This window comes from Sinohyriopsis cumingii, chromosome 8 (genome assembly GCF_028554795.1).
Source record: "Sinohyriopsis cumingii isolate HCF-2022 chromosome 8, ASM2855479v2, whole genome shotgun sequence".
NCBI classification, from domain to species: Eukaryota; Metazoa; Mollusca; class Bivalvia; order Unionida; family Unionidae; genus Sinohyriopsis; species Sinohyriopsis cumingii.
This window is the reverse complement of record NC_142968.1, coordinates 22,975,596-22,996,942: the sequence shown is the minus strand read 5'-3', so window position 1 is coordinate 22,996,942 and position 21,347 is coordinate 22,975,596. Positions and strand designations below refer to the sequence as shown.

The 21,347-nt window shown below is 35.1% G+C and overlaps 1 protein-coding gene across 2 annotated transcripts in view; it reads right to left on the bottom strand.

The window, feature by feature from the left end:
• LOC149793136 (dymeclin-like) overlaps positions 1-20,615 on the bottom strand; it is a 100,179-nt gene extending 79,564 nt beyond the window's left edge. For both annotated transcript variants that reach the window (XR_016422718.1, XM_089967057.1), the window contains exons 1-4: positions 20,491-20,615; positions 11,762-11,842; positions 4,884-5,033; positions 2,372-2,518 (exon numbers count right to left, since the gene is read on the bottom strand). Coding sequence is in view for 1 of the 2 variants with exons in the window: in XM_089967057.1 (XP_089823183.1) it covers positions 2,372-2,518; positions 4,884-5,023 (287 nt within the window). In the remaining variant the exon portion in view is untranslated. The remainder of the gene's footprint in view (positions 1-2,371; positions 2,519-4,883; positions 5,034-11,761; positions 11,843-20,490) is intronic.
• Between the last annotated feature and the right edge of the window lie 732 nt (positions 20,616-21,347).

Genomic DNA, 21,347 nt, shown 5'->3' with positions numbered 1-21,347 from the left:
ACTTTTTGCCCTTTGTCTATATGATGTAGACATAAATGACGAATTTTCATCTTTAGAGCAGGGCTGGATTCAGGATGTAGCATGCTTATATCCCTAATGTTAATGTGATCATAGAACATATTCAAAACTACAGCCATAATGATAGACTTGAAACAATCAACAGTGAAATTCAAAACTACAGCCATAATGATAGACTTGAAACAATCAACAGTGAAATTCAAAACTACAGCCATAATGACAGACTTGAAACAATCAACAGTGAAATTCAAAACTACAGCCATAATGATAGACTTGAAACAATCAACAGTGAAATTCAAAACTACAGCCATAATGATAGACTTGAAACAATCAACAGTGAAATTCAAAACTACAGCCATAATGATAGACTTGAAACAATCAACAGTGAAATTCAAAACTACAGCCATAATGACAGACTTGAAACAATCAACAGTGAAATTCAAAACTACAGCCATAATGATAGACTTGAAACAATCAACAGTGAAATTCAAAACTACAGCCATAATGATAGACTTGAAACAATCAACAGTGAAATTCAAAACTACAGCCATAATGATAGACTTGAAACAATCAACAGTGAAATTCAAAACTACAGCCATAATGATAGACTTGAAACAATCAACAGTGAAATTCAAAACTACAGCCATAATGATAGACTTGAAACAATCAACAGTGAAATTCAAAACACAGCCATAATGATAGACTTGAAACAATCAACAGTGAAAGGAGGCCCTGCTGAGCTGGACTTGCCAATGTGGGAAAACCACATTATGTAATCAATACTCTCATATTTATTTTTTTAAAAGCTCATATTCTTTTTTGAAGCATAGAACTACACTCCAGATCTAAATAAAAAGCCTAAAATTTCAAACAAAATTATTTCCAAATATTGACAGAAAGCACTGTGATTGAAGAGTTAAAAGAAATTTGATGATGAAGAAGAAGCATAAATCAGGAATTAGAATTAGGTCAGTGGCATGCCATCTCATATCCAATGTTACCAAGCTATGCCACAAGGTGAATGACTCAACCCTGGGACTAATTCTTGCAACATTTCATAGGTACATTTGTCTCTTCATGTTCTGTAATCTAGATGTGGTTATAGTATGGGTTACTTGATAGTTTCCAAATTGTGATCCAGTGACACATCCTCTATCCCAGAGGCATAACTCAGAACCTGTATTAAAACCACATGTAAATTCCTCTTCTTGTGCCCATTAAACGTAAGCATGGTTATTGATTGGGAAACTTAAAAGCAATGACCCAAAGGAAAGACTCTTACCACTGGGGACATGACTGAGAACCTGGATGCACATGTGAAACCTTGTTCTCATACTCATTAAAAGTAAACTTGGTTATAGGTGGGACTCTTAATAGTTATGATCCAGGGGCAAGTCCCTACCACAGGGACATGATCCAGGGCTGGTATTGTATGTACATGTGAATTTATCATTTTATGCTGATAAATAAAAAGGATATAGATTGGTGATCGTAACAATTTTCTAGTATGTACAGATTATCCACAGCCTTGGCAAATGACACCAATTTTCAGGTTTTATTGACAACGCTTAAGAAATAACTTAATTTTAAGAAATTCTTCCTCCCCAATCCTGACTCATATTAAGTTTTTAAAACCACTGTACACATCTCAAGACTACCCCAATCCAGACTCATATCAAGCTTTTAAAACCATTGTACACATCTCAAGACTACCCCAATCCAGACTCATATCAAGCTTTTAAAACCACTATACACATCTCAAGACTACCCCAAACCAGACTCATATCAAGCTTTTAAAACCATTGTACACATCTCAAGACTACCCCAATCCAGACTCATATCAAGCTTTTAAAACCACTATACACATCTCAAGACTACCCCAATCCAGACTCATATCAAGCTTTTAAAACCACTATACACATCTCAAGACTACCCCAATCCAGACTCATATCAAGCTTTTAAAACCACTGTACACATCTCAAGACTACCCCAATCCAGGCTTATATCAAGCTTTTAAAACCTCTATACACATCTCAAGACTACCCCAATCCTGACTCATATCAAGCTTTTAAAACCACTGTACTCATCTCAAGACTACCCCAAATAATATCTTAAAGTTCCAAGTCTGTATCTTCAAAGATGAGGGAGGAAAGACTATATTAAATGGATGGCTAAATGGGCAGAACAATATAATCATGGCCTTTTGTTGTTTTTTATTTAAAGAATGGGACAAAAATCACTAGAGTAACTTTTCTTTTACTGGGGGATTTAAAAGCAATGTGTAATATTACTTATTCACTAGGCAACAATGCTGTCACAATATTGTCACAATCTCACAATTCCATACACTCACTCTTCGCACTGTGCTGAGGCTTTCAACTCCGTACAGCGCACCAAGAAATTCTTAATCAGGGCTGCGAAGTTTCCAGTTTTACAATTATTGATGGCCAAATTCTTACAGATGGTCGCTGTGGATTCCTCAAGGAGCTTGGAATCGGAACTGAAAAGCAAGTATTTCATATGTTAAAAAATGATATCATCCAGATGATGTTTAGTAAACTAATTATCATATTTTTATGACACACAAGTTTTACACGATGTCATGATGTCATACAAGTTTTACACGATGTCAAACAAGGCGCATGCATATGACCAGGGCATTCCAATGTACCATACGTACTGGCTTATAAGTTAAATCCAACTGCAAACAACAAAAACCCTGATCTGCCATCACATAATGTGCCAGCTGATCAGGGTCTTATGTTCTTTGCTCTATTAATTACTCCAAACAAACTGCACAGATCCAGCTCTGCTGGCATATAATGACTGACAGATCTGGGTTTTTGTAGTCTGCAGCTGGATTGATTTTAAAAGCAAGTATAAATAGACAATATTTTATAATTTATTACATATACTAAAATATTTTATTTAAAAAAAGTAGATTCTTATACATGCATTTAAAAATATGCTGATTTATGAAAATCATTTTAATTTTATGAAGACTGTTCAACTATTTAAATTTGTGTTCTTGCCACAAGGTTTTTAAGAGATACAAATTATTTTAACTTGTATTGTGAATTTCATCTGATACAATTGTGTTTGGTTCCTTGTGGCATAGCAACACAAGTAGGGCAACTAATGCCGAGGCAAATGGAGTAAAGTGCCTTGCTCAAAGATACACCACAGTAGCCAGTTTAGGCCGATCCAATGCTAGGATTCAAACCCACACTCTTTGGGTTGCAACCCAGCACCCTAACCACTGACATGATGCAGTACCTGCCTCCACCAGTCACTTCTTATACCATACTGGAGAGAGCACTGGGCCTATACTAGATCTCTGAGCTGCTTGGGATTAATATAAAATGAGCACCAATGTAAAATTCTCTATTAGACCTTTACCATAAGGATTAAAAATGTGTGTGTGTGTGTGTGATTTGGATTTTTAACGTAGCTTTAACAATTTTTCAGTCATATCGCTACGATGTCTGCAGTGTGACAGTTTATAATAATGTCTAGCACTGGGGCATCATACCGCAGACATGACCATGATGTCCCACCCAGTCGCATTATCCCGACACCAGGCTGACCAGTCCTAACACTAACCTCTTGCTGCTGAGCGCCAGGCGAGGCAGCTGTTAGTACTATTTTTGTAAGTCTTTGGTATGAATCGGCCAGGGATCAAACCCACGACCTCCTGCAGCCAAGGCGAATGCTCTAACCACTAGGTCACAGGAGCGGTGGATTAAATAAGTGTTCAAGTGTATATGTGTTGACTTGTATGGTAAAATCTACAGTAGTCAAAAAACTGTATTTAACATACCATCTACATAACCATTGATGAATAAAATCAGCCTGTGTTCTTGACACAAGGCAGGTTATAAAGCCTGATAACAATAAAATATGCTAGCTTGTAAAAATATTTACTCATTTCATTAAAATAAACATTCTTACTCTTCTGCATGATTTGGTCATTTACCGCACAAAAACACAAGTAGGTTATTTGGTTGTAAGGCAACAAAAGCAAAGTGGCTTGCCCAAAGACACATCATGATAGCCACCACTCCTGATCTAATGGCAGGGTTCAATCCAGCATCCTCCTCGTCATAAGTCCAGCATATCATCCACTAAGCCACCACAGCTCATAATCTTCTGTACAATAAGTTTATACAGTTTTCCAAGAGTTCAATAAGTCACATGAATAACTCTAGGACACAACCATCCCCTCTTTCATAACTGTACAGAAAATTAATCTGACATTATGTTACAATCATAATGATAAAATACAATTTCAACATAATAATTATAAATAAACACAACATTAAAAAATTATTGAATTCTTATGTGAAAAAATGACATGAATTAATCACAAAACAAACAAGAAATAGACCACTGACTCTTGACATTTTGCATGTGAAAGACAAAACTATCCACCCATCACCCCAACCCCATGAATTTTATTTATGCCATGTATATTTAGCATCATCCTGAACAGTTTGGTGGTAAAACATCCAGCTAGCACTTGGGAGATTCAGGTTCAAATCCTAACCCAGTTTGCATTTTCCTGTGACATTTGGTGGCAGTAATGGGATCAGCCTTTGAAGACCTCCCAGTTGTGATATAGTCTTTTCATCCTGAGTTGAATAAGGATCACTGCAGTTGATGGAGACACAAGGACGTGTCTTCCATGGCAAAGAATGTATTACAGGTACCTGCATGGGATGTATGATGACAAGTAACTGAGCACCTGGCTAGCACAATGGACATCTACTTTTTAGCCCATTCAACAATACACATTTTTTTCTCTGTGACCTAACAAATTTAAAGGTAATAAATATATACTAATTGACTTAATCAAAACAGCTTACCTGTTGATGGGGATGAGGAAAGTGTACGACAGGAACTGGTTCCAGAAGGGATCTATTGGGGAAATTGCCTCAGTCCCAGAGAATCGGCGTAGATAGTCATTACCCGCCAGCTCACTGAAGCTGCTACTGTTTGCCCCCATAGTGTGGACCCTGGTCATATAATGTCAAATTCATCAAATATAATTATCTCTTTCTGCTGTAACCATATACATATATAAACAAAATTTAGCCAGGAAATATTTGAATATGTCATTGGAAATCAAACTTTCTGCACCTTTAACCCCCTACCAGTAATCTCAAGGGATACAAACCAAAGATGGCACCTTTCTTGTACATGGTTACCACAAGGGCAATATAACAATAAAGTTTCATAAATCTTCACCCTGCAATTTAGGATGTCATAACAGATGGACAGACAGTGGATATCACAATATCCACCATGCTAGAGCATGGGAATACATAAATAGCACAATTTACCTATTGCTGACAAAGAAATGAGTCAAAAATGTACATTATTAATACATTAAAAACCACAAAAGGTCCACATAAATTTCCCTTGTGCTGCTTTTCTTTCTTCTTAAACTATCTATAATATACCAGTAACATGTATTTATCACTATAATATGCAAAAAAGAATATGTACTTCATGCAAGACATATTAATACATCGTAACAAAATTATGTATTTTATGCACTTTGCAAAAGTTTAATTCATGTTCAATGTTTTAAAAAATGTTCAAGAAACAAAATGAGCAAATTTTGAGTGAGCAGGGATGAAAATGAAGAACTGAGGCTGAAATGCTCAAGACAAGTGAAGAGCAGAGGAAGGTCCCATTTATACTCTCAAGAGATGTAAAGAGCAGAGGAAGGTCTCATTTATACTCTCAAGAGATGTAAAGAGTAAAGGAAGGTCTCATTTATACTCTCAAGAGATGTAAAGAGTAAAGGAAGGTCTCATTTATACTCTCAAGAGATGTAAAGAGTAAAGGAAGGTCTCATTTATACTCTCAAGAGATGTAAAGAGTAAAGGAAGGTCTCATCTAAACTCTCAAGAGATGTAAAGAGTAAAGGAAGGTCTCATTTATACTCTCAAGAGATGTAAAGAGTAAAGGAAGGTCTCATTTATACTCTCAAGAGATGTAAAGAGTAAAGGAAGGTCTCATCTAAACTCTCAAGAGATGTAAAGAGTAAAGGAAGGTCTCATTTATACTCTCAAGAGATGTAAAGAGTAAAGGAAGGTCTCATTTATACTCTCAAGAGATGTAAAGAGTAAAGGAAGATCTCATCTAAACTCTCAAGAGATGTAAAGAGTAAAGGAAGGTCTCATTTATACTCTCAAGAGATGTAAAGAGTAAAGGAAGGTCTCATCTAAACTCTCAAGAGATGTAAAGAGTAAAGGAAGGTCTCATCTAAACTCTCAAGAGATGTAAAGAGTAAAGGAAGGTCTCAATTATACTCTCAAGAGATGTAAAGAGTAAAGGAAGGTCTCATCTAAACTCTCAAGAGATGTAAAGAGTAAAGGAAGGTCTCATCTAAACTCTCAAGAGATGTAAAGAGTAAAGGAAGGTCTCATCTAAACTCTCAAGAGATGTAAAGAGTAAAGGAAGGTCTCATCTAAACTCTCAAGAGATGTAAAGAGTAAAGGAAGGTCTCATCTAAACTCTCAAGAGATGTAAAGAGTAAAGGAAGGTCTCATCTAAACTCTCAAGAGATGTAAAGAGTAAAGGAAGGTCTCATCTAAACTCTCAAGAGATGTAAAGAGCAGAGGAAGGTCTCATCTATATCATTAAATGCCAACTGGCAATTACGTATGTGCATCTATGTTCGTTATTCTATAGTAAACAAGAGTCCCTTGAATGGACTGATGCTCTACTGGCCTAAAAGAAACTGTAGAAATCCATGACATGCCCATCTCGTCCTGACTTTTATATTTTTTAATTGCTAAGTATCTCATAAAATCATCTAAGATATTTCTGAGTAACTCCAACAAACTAAATGCCACAATAAAAATATCTTCTTAGATGTTCAATTTAAAAATCATGTTCACAAGTTTATTACAAACATTTTTATTCATGGCCTTTGACCTTGATTAAACTGCTGTCAAAGACAGAAAATGGGACTGAATTCATCTCAGATACTGTAAAGATATTCCTTGATGCTAAGTTTGTTTTAATTTAAAATTAATATTTCTGAAGAAAAAAAGTAGCTGAACTGGCATCATTCAAGGTATTCCTCAAATATCAGGAAAGAGGATCATATAAAAATCTATTAATATACATGCCAACCTTTTAGATAAGTGTAGCATGCTTTCCACTTTCATAATGAAGAATTGGGGTTTAACTGGGGTGGGTGGAGTAGGGGTGTTATTATATGCAGCCCAAGTCAATCAAAATTTACACTGAATACAATGTGGTTGTTAATATATAGTTAACTGGATCAACTAGCCACTGTATCAGTGATACCCAACCTCAGGTCATGACCCAGAAGAGATGGCTGGGTCCTCAGTAGGTTCATGTGGGGGTCATTGAAAGAAATAACATCAAAAGCAGGATGGTTGGGAGGTCTTGTTTGTGGCCAACTCAGAGTCACAGAAACAACAAAAAACAGGTTGGGAACCATAAGCTCCATATTTTGCAGGAATTTTAAATTTAAGGGGCAAATAACGATCAAAATACATTAATATTCTAATTACTGATTAAGGGGCAAATATTGATCACAATACATAAATATTCTAATTACTGATTAAGGGGCAAATAATGATCACAATACATAAATATTCTAATTACTGATTAAGAGGTAAATAACGATCACAATACATAAATATTCTAATTACTGATTAAGGGGCAAATAGCGATCAAAATACATAAATATTCTAATTACTGATTAAGGGGCAAATAACAATCAAAATACATAAATATTCTAATTACTGATTAAGGGACAAATAACGATCAAAATACATAAATATTCTAATTACTGATTAAGGGGCAAATAACGATCAAAATACATAAATATTCTAATTATTGATTACGGGGCAAATAACGATCAAAATACATAAATATTCTAATTACTGATTAAGGAGCAAATAACGATCAAAATACATAAATATTCTAATTACTGATTGGGGGCAAATAATGATCAAAATGCATAAATATTCTAATTACTGATTAAGGGGTAAATAATGATCAAAATACATAAATATTCTAATTACTGACTGAAATACCAAATAAAACAATAAAAGCAAAAATGTCAGGGAAAAAGTTTTATTGAATCTGGCTAAGCTTGGTGTAATTATTACTCTATCAATGTCATTGTACTTTTTATATGTATTTTACTTGGATAATTCATTTTTCGTGTTTCTTCAAAGACAGTTTACAAAATCTAGTACAAAAATAACTTCAGAATATTATATTTCAATAATTTGTTAAAGGTCATCAACGGACTTCATTCCACAATGCCCCTTGGCATATGTAGCATACCAAAACTGTATCGAATGTCCTACTACCTGATTGAGTGAAGCTGAAATATACCGATCCAATGAGACTGTTCATTTTATTACCTACTACCCGACTGGGTGAAGCTGAAATAAACTGATCCAATGAGACTGTTCACTGTATTACCTACACAGATAATTGGTTATAATCTTGACTGCCTCCATTGATACTGCATGTCACATTTCAATTTATCAAATTTAAAATGTTCAAACACAAGTTCTCTCAATTCAAGTCATGTGGACATCATGGAAGACACTGTGTGATATACATAACAGGTTAAGAATTTAATGTGTTATTCAAATAATTTTGCTTGTTATGGGCAATAACTCTTTTATCTGCTATAGCTTATTTTCCAAGGGTCGATGTGGAACAAAATCAATCAATAATCCTTGGCTAGCAAATTGAATCTCTAAAACTTTCTAAATTCAGGATATTCCTTAAGTGTTTGCAAATACTCTCCCTGCTTTTGTTATGGATGCATTGTTAGGAATTTGTTTCTTTTTTCATACTGGAGATTCAGAAATTCAAACTCATATTTTTTATGTGACACATAACTTGGCAGGTATATTATGTGCTACCAAGCTCAAAGATAAAAGACCCAAGTCCAGACCCTACACCTTAAAATCATTTTCAGAGCGTTGACTATCAATTTGGAAAAGCTGGAACAAATATGAAGTCTAACAAAAACAGGAAAAACCAGTGTCCTTGGAAAGAATGATACATGTCAAAAACACTCAGTGTGTAGGAGGAATATTGACAACAATATTAAAATGACAACCATGGCAACCACACTGAATGTTAGATCATCATTTCATTCATTCACGTCACTAAAAGTCTTTCATTGAAAATCTTATGTCAGTATGACCATCCATTCCATCCGTATAACCATCCATTCCATCAGTATGACCATCCATTCCATCAGTATGACCATTCATCCATTCCATCCATATGACCATCCATTCCATCAGTATGACCATTCATCCATTCCATCCGTATAACCATCCATTCCATCAGTATGACCATTCATCCATTCCATCCGTATAACCATCCATTCCATCAGTATGACCATCCATTCCATCAGTATGACCATTCATCCATTCCATCCATATGACCATCCATTTAATCAGTATGACCATCCATTCCATCAGTATGACCATTCATCCATTCCATCCATATGACCATCCATTCCATCAGTATGACCATCCATTCCATCCATATGACCATCCATTCTATCAGTATGACCATCCATTCCATCAGTATGACCATCCATTCCACCCATATGACCATCCATTCCATCCATATTTCCATCCATTCCAACAGTATGACCATCAATGATGGACATCAAATAAGTACCAGTTTCATTTACAACCATCTACCTGTGACAAAAAGTCTTTGGGTGATGATTCCAGGGTCAATACATCCATATGTTCAGGAAGAGTGACAAGACTGGCCATCGCGGATGCTGAATGGCACTATTTTGACTAAGGACCAACTAGACCTTAGAGTAAAACTATCCAAAATTAAATGACTTTAATCTGAGTAGTTCAGGAGGCATAGCAACAAACAATTGTTAATAGACAACAAATGCCAAATAATCATCACAATACCACATATGCTTTTTAAAAGGTAATACAAATTCTGGACAAAAAAAACAACAGGTCAACACCTCTTACTGTTTGTTTTATGTTCAGTCAAGTCAAACAGAGCAGAGGCTTCAGGTTCTGTTAACATCATCATCTTGTAGATAAAACAATTTGCTATCATTTTGTCAAGTAGATTACACAGTTCTGCTAATCTAAACACTTTTCTCCTTCAGTATTGTAACCAAACACCTCCACACATGAGAACAGAATAACTGGGCTTGTTAAACATTTCTGGCAGAATTAATGACAATAGATAGTACTATCATCCTCAGAATAATCATTGCAAACTTTATTATTAATGGTTAATTGATTTATGATCCTAGATCAAGAGCTAATTTTACAGATATTACTAATTAATTGATGCTTACTGATGCATGGTGAAATTATTATGATGTATGAAGCTATACATTTTTGGGGTGTATAGAAACCAAGAATGACCATGGGTTTTTCTCATTTCAGAGAAAACTTAAAGATATTGAAAGTACTGGTGCTGAAACAGCAAATACATATAATCAATCATTTCAACTTAGTTTTTTAATGTACATACATATAATCAATCATTTCGACTTATAGTTTTTTAATGTACTTCTTTTTTATTTTCTTAATTCATACTTAACTGCCGCGATTTTACAAACTGCCTTTAATACCACCTGACAGTGTAATGATGGATTTATGCATAATTATCTAGCAATCCTAACTCTGTTTGCAAAGTCTGTATTAATAAATATAAATATATAAATGAAAATTAGTATCTCATATGAAATCTCCCTCTCACACACCGATACACAAAAAAAAAATGAAGAATATGCACAAGTCTTAACTGGCATTTAGAAAAAAAGGATGTTATCTGGATCGGGAAGTGGTACACAAAACTACAGAGTCAGTAATAGATACAGTCTACAAGCTGATAAAGTTTTAATAAAGGACTACTTTTTCTCAACGATTAAGGTTTAATTATACAACTCTGCTAAATATTCTTCCATTACTTTTGGTAGTATAAAACAGTGTTTTGTAAATTGCAAAATGTGACTTTTCTGAAATACAGTGTAACCTATAAATTATATATTTTGAAATCAGAATGAAGATATTAATTATGTCATCCAACTTGTCATTTCCAACAAAGATATCACTTTTGGAAATCATAATATATGGTATATCATTCCTAATCCATAAAATGAAGAATTTCCAAAAACCATCAGTAACTGTACTCATAAAATAAATGCCCAATGCTTTTGGCTTCTTGTTTACTGAAAGTACATTTTTAATCACTGATCAAATTTAAAAAATTTCTTCAAAATTTGATTTGTTACAATAGTTCTGTGTATCAATTTAACCTAAAACGCAATAAATTTGTATCTTTGATGCACCAACATTATTTCTATCTTTGAAACACCAATATTATCGGGGCCCCGAGTGGCCAAGTGGTCTAAAGCGCTCTCCATTATGGATCACTGCCATCTCACCTCTGTCTGCGCTGGTTCGAGTCTCGGATTCAGCCAATGTGGGTAAGTGAGAAAGCATGCCAGTAGCTTCTCGTGGGTCGGTGGTTCTTTTCGGGTCTTCCCGGGTTCTTCCTACACCAATAATACTGGCCGCCATGTATGGCCTATCGTGTGCTGAAAAATGGCATTAAACCCCACAACAACAACCAATATTATCTGATCAACATTCAGAAACACTGTGATGTTATTACTTAACTACGCTCCAAAACAGTACGACATACTGATTGAACTAAAGTGACTTACCTATTAGCATTCACTTAACATCTGATGTGTGATGACCCATTTCTTCTCAAGTACTACTGAGATCAAGACCCAAATCAAAACCTACAGTAAAATAAATTGACATAAGTGTAAAATTTAAATTTACAACTGTACAATACAGCTGCTGCAAAAAAGACATTAGATACACTCCAATGTATAAGACCTATACATTTGAAGATCTAACTTATAAACCATTTGGATCAATATGGACCCAGATATCCCATTGCATAATGCACAGCTTGGTATATGTTTGTAATCAGTACAACAACATGTACACAGATCTGCTGTTGCATTATGCTATGGCAGATCAGGGCCTATGTTGCTTATAGTCTGAACCAATACATATGAGTATATACAGTATACCATGTCTTGAATTCAAAAAACACATAGTATATACAGTATAACATGTCTTGAATTCATAAAACACACATAAGTATATACAGTATACCACGTCTTGAATTCATAAAACACACAAGTATATACAGTAAACCATGTCTTGAATTCATAAAGCACACATAGTATATACAGTATAACATGTCTTAAATTCATGAAACACATGAATATATACAGTATAACATGGCTTGAAATCAAGCTTGAATTCATATAACACACAAAGTATATACATTATCATCATCATCATCATCAGTCTCTTGACCTAGTGTGGTCGTCGAGGCACTGTGCTGCTGAACATTTGACCAATTCCCTCCACTTGTCTCGATCATGTGCCAATGCCTGTCTCTCCACAAAACTTTTCCTTGTCCATTCTGTGATGTTATAATTCCACTTTTCCCAGGGTTTCGCTCATGATGCACTCTAAGTTGAAAAGCGTGGGTGACAGGAGACAGCCACGACTGTTGTCTGGAACCAGTCCCCCACAGAACCTTGGGCAATTACTGCACTGGTAGCCTTGGCGTACAGCTGATTGATGGTATTGGTCAACTTCTGACCCATGTTGTACTTCTTCATTGTGGCCCACAATGCTTCATGCCACACTCTGTCAGAGGCCTTTTTGAAATCTATGAACACATGATAGATGTCTTGTTGGTGTTGCGAGTAATTTTCACACAGAACCCCGAGATTGAATATTTGTTCTGTTGTGCTTCTTCCACTTCGGAACCCAGCCTGTTCTTCAGTGATTATTTATTCTGCTTGTGGTTTCAGTCTGTTCAAGATGATCTTCAGCATTACCTTACTAGCATGGCTGATCAAACTGATAGTACTGTAATTTTGGCACAGCTGGAGATTGCCTTTTTTGGGTAGTGTTATAATCAGTGACTGGGTCCATTGTGTTGGCCATTCACCTGTCTGCCAAATCTTGTTGCAGATTTTTGTTAGTAGCTCTTTCACTGATTCCCCCACCCCCCATTCTTGATAAGTTCAGCTGGGATGTTGTCTACTCCTGATGCCTTCCCATTCTTCAGTGCTCTTATTGCCGACTCCACCTCTTCTTTGAGACTGAGGAAATCATCATCATCTGAGGAGTTTGGAACTTCAAACACCTCTGGGTCTTGTGTGGACTAATGGTTGTAGAGTTCTTTGCAATACTCTGTCCATCTTTCTGCAATGTCACTCACTTCTGTAAGGCATTTTCCATTTTCGTCTTGAAAGGTATTCACTCTTGGTTGTTTCTGTCTGGTGAGGTCTTTCACAATTTGGAATGCCTTTTTGCTGTTATTCTTTATCAGACTGCTCTATTTCTGTGCACTTTTGTCCAATCCAATCTTCTTTTGCTTTCTTCAAGTTTTTTATGATACTCTTGTTTTTTGTCAGTACTCATTGCCCTGTTTTGTGTCTGGTGTTTCTGAGGTCTCTTCAGGCATCACACAACTTCAGAATCTCTTCTGTAACCCAGGGATTTTTCTTTAGGCAAAGAAGGCCAATGATGTCCTTCGCAGCTGCTGTCATGACTGTGTTGCAAGTGTTTGTCATCACTTTTACATCACCATCCATCACAAAGAGTGGAGCAAATTTTCCTCCAGTTGTGGCTTGGAAAGGCTTGCAGATGTTAGGGTCCTTCAGTTGTTCAAGGTTGAATTCGAGCCAGATGTTCTTTGGCTTGTTAATTTTCTTCAGCCTCACTCAGAAGTTCATAATCACGAGATCGTGATCACTCCCAACATCAGCACCTGGGAATATCCTTGTTTTTGCTCTATTGATGCCAGATCGGTAACGGTTTTGAACCCGTATGTAGTCGATCTGGTTGTGATGGGTTCCATTTGGTGCATGCCATGTCCAGCATCGTGAAGCTTTATGTTGGCCCAGGGTGTTGGCTAGTACCAAGTTGTTGTAGCTTGCGAACTTGAGCAGCCGTCTCCCTCTTTCATTGGTAAGCTCATTGCAAGAAGGCCCTCAATGATCTTCTCAGTCTTTTAGAGCATCTTTGCCAACTTTGTCATTCCAGTCTCCTTGGATGGGGAGGATGTCTTTTTAACTGACCATGTTTAGAATACCCTGGAGTTTGTTGTAAAACTCCTCTATGTCTTCATCATCATGATCAGTAGTTGGAGCATAGACTTGGATAATTGTGATGTTAAAGGGGAATGTTTTCAGACAAATGGAAATGATTCTGCTAGATATGGGGCGGCATTCAAGCACAGATCCCTTGATGGTTTTGTTTACAAGGAAGCCTACTACATTTATGGACTTGTCAAACTCTCCACTATAGTAGAATATATGCCCATCTTCAGTTTGGTGTTCTCCTAGGGCTTTCCATCTGACTTCACAGAGTCCCAGAATGTGCCATGTGTAGTGTTCCAGCTCATGTGTCAACTCTTGGAGTCTTTCCAATTTGCGCCAGAGTTCTAATGTTCCAGGTGGCGATGGCGATGCTGTCTCTTGCTCTGATTTTATGCAAAGTACCAGTCGCACACTTGTCACCTCCATCCTGGTGGACAATGGGAGGTGCAGTCCTTGTTTACCTGGGCGATGACCGATCCAGTATGGTAAGTTCAGATTTGTCCAGCATTATCAGTGTGTCTTGGTCAAAAGTCGTCTGGTGGAGCCCATCCCTCTCCAGACCAAGGAGTTGCTAGAAGGGGATGTAGCACATTGTCCAGCTGCCTTAGGGTCTCCACTCCGGATTTTTTTATAGGGTTTACTCCCTTAGCCTTTGGCTAACCAAAGCTGACCTGCAAGGCAGCAGGAAACTCGTAGATGGGTGGGTGCATCTATTTCCCGAGCAAATAAAGCATCTGCCACTGCTATATACAGTATAGCATGTCTTTAATTCATAAAACACACATAGTATATACAGTATAACATGGCTTGAAATCAAGCTTGAATTCATAAAACACACAAGAGTATATACAGTGTAACATGTCTTGAATTCATAAAACACACACGAGCATATACAGTGTAACATGGCTTGAATTCATAAGACAAACACATAAATATATACAGCATAACATGTCTTGAATTCATAAAACACACATAGTATGTAGCATAACATGTTTTGAATTTATAAACACACATAGTATATACAACGTAACATGTCTTGAATTCATAAAACACAAGTGTTATATACAGCATAACATGGCTTGAATTCATAAAACCCACATAGTATATACAGCATAACATGTCTTGAATTCATAAAACACACACAGTATATAAAGCATAACACATCTTAAATTCATAAAACACACATAGTATATACAGCATAACAGAGCTTGAATTCATAAAACACACATAGTATTTACAGTATAACATGTCTTGAATTCATAAAACACACACATAGTATATACAGCATAACGTGTCTTGAATTCATAAAAAACACATAGCATATACAGTATAACATGTCTTGAATTCATAAAACACACACATGAGTATATACAGCATAATGTGTCTTGAATTCATAAAAAACACATAGTATATACAGTATAACGTGTCTTGAATTCATAAAAAACACATAGTATATACAGTATACCATGTCTTGAATTCATAAAACACACACATGAGTATATACAGCATAACGTGTCTTGAATTCATAAAACACATGAGTATATACAGTATAACATGTCTTGAATTCATAAAACACACACATAGTATATACAGTATAACATGGCTTGAATTCATAAAACACACACATAGTATATACAGTATAACATGGCTTGAATTCATAAAACACACACATAGTATATACAGTATAACATGTCTTGAATTCATAAAGCACATGAGTATATACAGTATAACGTGTCTTGAATTCATAAAACACACACATACTATATACAGTATAACATGTCTTGAATTCATTAAAACACACACATACTATATACAATACAACATGTCTTGAATTCATAAAACTCACATAGCATATACAGCATAACATTTGTTGAATTCATAAAACTCACACATAGTATATACAGTGTAACATGTCTTAAATTCATTAAAACACACACATACTATATACAGTATAACATGTCTTGAATTCATAAAACACACACATACTATATACAGTATAACATGTCTTGAATTCATTAAAACACACATACTATATACAATACAACATGTCTTGAATTCATAAAACTCACATAGCATATACAGCATAACATTTGTTGAATTCATAAAACTCACACATAGTATATACAGTGTAACATGTCTTGAATTCATAAAATACACATAGTATATACAGCATAACATGTCTTGAATTCATAAAACACACATAGTATATACAGTATAACATGTCTTGAATTCATAAATCATACAAAGTATATACAGCATAACGTGTCTTGAATTCATTAAAACACACACATACTATATACAATACAACATGTCTTGAATTCATAAAACACACACAAGTATATAGAGTATAACGTCTTGAATTCATAAAACACACATAGTATATACAGTGTAACATGGCTTGAATTCATAAAACATATAGTATATACAGCATAACGTGTTGAATTCATAAAACACACATAGTATATACAGTATAACATGTCTTGAATTCATAAATCATACAAAGTATATACAGCATAATGTGTCTTGAATTCATTAAAACACACACATACTATATACAATATAACATGTCTTGAATTCATAAAACTCACATAGCATATACAGCATAACATTTGTTGAATTCATAAAACTCACACATAGTATATACAGTGTAACATGTCTTGAATTCATAAAATACACATAGTATATACAGCATAACATGTCTTGAATTCATAAAACACACATAGTATATACAGCATAACATGTCTTGAATTCATAAATCATACAAAGTATATACAGCATAACGTGTCTTGAATTCATTAAAACACACACATACTATATACAATATAACATGTCTTGAATTCATAAAACACACGGGGCCCCGAGTGGCCGAGTGGTCTAAAGCGCTCTTCGTTACGGATCACTGCCATCTCACCTCTGTCTGCGGCGGTTCGAGTCTAAGATTCAGCCAATGTGGGCATGTGAGAAAGCCTGCCAGTAGCTTCTCGTGGGTCGGTGGTTCTTTCCGGGGTTTTCCGGGTTCTTCCTCCACCATTATTACTGGCCGCCATGTACAGCCTATCGTGCTGAAAAATGGCGTTAAACCCCACAACAACAACAACAACAACATAAAACACACACAAGTATATAGAGTATAACGTCTTGAATTCATAAAACACACATAGTATATACAGTGTAACATGGCTTGAATTCATAAAACACATATAGTATATACAGTATAACGTGTTGAATTCATAAAACACACACATAGTATATACAGCATAACATGTCTTGAATTCATAAAACACATGAGTATATACAGTACAACATAGATTGAATTCATAAAACACACAAGTATATACAGTTTAACATAGACTGAATTCAAAAAGGACTGAGAAGGTTGTTCTCAATTTGGTTAGGGTTGCTTTGGTATTTTATGGTACAGCAATACAAGTAGGTTTAGTGCCAAGGCAACAGGAGTAAAGTATCTTGCCCAAGGACACTTCACAGTAACCAATCCCATGCTGATTTGATGGTCAATTCAAACCAATACCCTTCTGGTCACATTAACCATAAAGACCACTGCCTCCATTAGTTACCTACCTCATATGATATGCAAGTAAACACATCAGGACTATTCTACATTCATGTACTAACAGATGATACTGAATTTGTCTCTTCATTCCTAGTAAATTTGTAATATGGTACATAGATGGTATATGTATAATATGGTAGCAAGATGGTATATGTATAATATAGTAATAAGATGGTACATGTACAATATGGTAATAAGATGGTACATGTATAATATGGTAATAAGATGGTACATGTATAATATGGTAATAAGATGGTACATGTACAATATGGTAATAAGATGGTACATGTATAATATGGTAATAAGATGGTATATGTATAATATGGTAATAAGATGGTACATATATAATATGGTAATAAGATGGTATATGTATAATATGGTAATAAGATGGTATATGTATAATATGGTAATAAGATGGTACATGTGTAATATGGTAATAAGATGGTATATGTATAATATGGTAATAAGATGGTATATGTATAATATGGTAATAAGATGGTATATCTATAATATGGTAATAAGATGGCATATGTATAATATGGTAATAAGATGGTATATGTACAATATGGTAATAAGATGGTATATGTATAATATGGTAATAAGATGGTACATGTATAATATGGTAGTAAGATAGTACATGTATAATATGGTAATAAGATGGTATATGTATAACATAGTAATAAGATGGTATATGTATAGTATGGTAATAAGATGGTATATGTACAGTATGGTAATAAGATGGTATATGAATAATATGGTAATAAGATGGTATATGTACAATATGGTAATAAGATGGTATATGTATAATATGGTAATAAGATGGTATATGTACAATATGGTAATAAGATGGTATATGTATAATATGGTAATAAGATGGTATATGTACAATATGGTAATACGATGGTATATGTATAATATGGTAATAAGATGGCATAAATATGATAATAAGATGGTACATGTATAATATGGTACGATGGTACATGTATAATATGGTAGTAAGATGGTACATGTATAATATGGTAGTAAGATGGTACATGTATAATATGGTAGTAAGATAGTACATGTATAATACGGTAGAAAGATGGTACATATATAATATGGTAGTAAGATGGTACATGTATAATATGGTAGTAAGATAGTATATGCACTGTAATAAATTTGGAGTATGCACATTTGGTTATAGCGACCTGTTTTAAGGAATTCTTAGATTTTTGTGATTACTTGTCTGATTACTGGAATTCGGTGCAATAGATATTCCTTTGCCCAAAATAATCAGCCAATTACTAGGAGCAAATATTGTGGAATAAAGTGTTAGTGAGATTCCATGATGTCATGGTTCATTAGTAGTGGATTCAGGTCCAAACCAAATGAGCGTCCATGGAATAATAAAGTTCCTAATAAAATCTAGTGGTGTACATTGGTGGTGTAACTGCAATGGCAATATTTATGGCAGGCAACCGGTAAATTACACTATGGAACCAATAAGAAGGGACTCTGCAGATACCATTTATGTCGCCAAGGTGACAAATGTAGTGCAGTTATACTGGCGAAATGTGCCTGGAATCCAATTTAAGTCTACCAACTATTTCTTTCTTTGTAAGTGTATGGATTGCTCGGAGAGAAAAAACAGACAATTTATTTTCTTTTATTTTGATTTTCAATTTCCAATCATTTTTAATAGGCTGATATTTAAAGATTGGCTATTCTCAATTGGACCACATAGCCTCTTTTGGATCACAGGCACTGACCCCTTGTGTCCTCAAAACACACTTTTTCAGTCTCAGAAACCCCTGCAATACTGGGAAATAGCAGGTATGGTCATACACCACTATAAATATAATGAAGAAATATAGATTTTACTTATTATTCCACTGTTCGACTTCTGGAATACATTTTGTTTTAATGTTAAAATTTATGTGCAAAATATTGCCCTACTCTAGAATTAGATTCTTAAATTGTGTGCTGTTATAGAATAGTTTTGTGTGAAAATGGAAACCTTGCACAGTTCATGTAAGATAAGCTGATACACGCTTTTATCTATTTTTATTGAAAAGCAATACTTTTTTGGTAAATAATGTTAGCCCGATTGTTATCCAATAAAATGACCTCTCCGAGAACTTATATCCATAATCACACTTTTTAGGGATTCTGGCACAGAAATGATGGAAAGTTCTGAGTGTTGCTGGGGCTGTAACGATCAAATGTGAGCTCAAGAACAAGACAGTCTGTCACAACTAGAACTACCAATCCAACGTAGATAAGATATATCAGTTTTTATCGTACACTTCAAACCAAGGGTGGCGTAGTAACTCTGAGCTTAGTTTATCCAAGTCATTAATTTCCCAAAAATACTAGCTGGTGTTGCTTGGTATGTTGTGCTTATTTGTGAAAAGTATTTATTAAATAAAACGAAGTCATAAATAACACGCCGGTGTTGGATTATTTACAACCATCGTTGGCTGCACTTCTGTCTTTAATACACATTCATCATTGGTCTTCCTTTTTTTGGCATATGTCAACCTATTTTTCCGTTTCCATCTGAGAACTTTTTCAGATTAAAAAAAACGTTTTTTCGTAGGCGGATAATGAAGTCAAACTCCTTACAAAAACCCCCACCCACATTACTTCCAGGTAAAATTCGTTTTCTTTCCATTTTCATGCAAAAGCGTTACACAATTTTTACCTCTTCGCATGAAAATTGTATAAAATCTTCTCCTTTTGATCCTTATAGTGTGTAGTTACGAAGAAACGGGATAAAATACGAATACGTTTTCGTTTGACAAGTTGAACACGTCGCAGTTACTCGCGTCTAACTCAATATTATACTTGTCTCCCTTAGACGCGTCAGGTTCATATTACCTCCCTTAGACCATGCTCAGCCGCTTGTTCACCACTGATTACACTGGACAACAAATTTTTACAAAAGTCATGTTACTGAAATAAAATTAGTCAATTCTTATCAATTTTTATGTGCTGAACACGAATATGACAGTCAAATTGCAAAATTGGCTCTAGTTTTTTTGTAATCTGCAAGAAATTAATGTTTACATAACGAAATGCATTCCAATAGTAAAAGGTCAACTGTAATAGCCTACCTATAAAAAATCAAGTCATTGACTACATCTTAGATTTCTTCGCCTGTCTCTTGTACAGCTGTTCGGGAGCATCTCTGAGGAGTGTCCAGCAGTAGTCAGCCAGCATTGTAGTGGACCATTTTCCCTGGTATCTTTGTTCCATTGTTGCGATATCTTGATGAAAACGTTCGCCGTGTTCATCACTAACAATACCACAGTTGCTAGGAAAGAAATCCAAATGGGAATGAAGGAAGTGAATCTTTAGAGACATATTGCAGCCAAGTTTCTTATACTTCATCAACATGTCTTCTACTAGTTCCTTATAGTTTTCTGCCCTAACATTTCCGAGGAAGTTTGTAGAAACTAGGCGAAAAGCATTCCATGCTTGTTTCGCGTCACCTTCCAGCAAGTTGTTGAACCGGTCATCTTTGAAAAGCTCTCGAATCTGAGGACCCACAAAAACTCC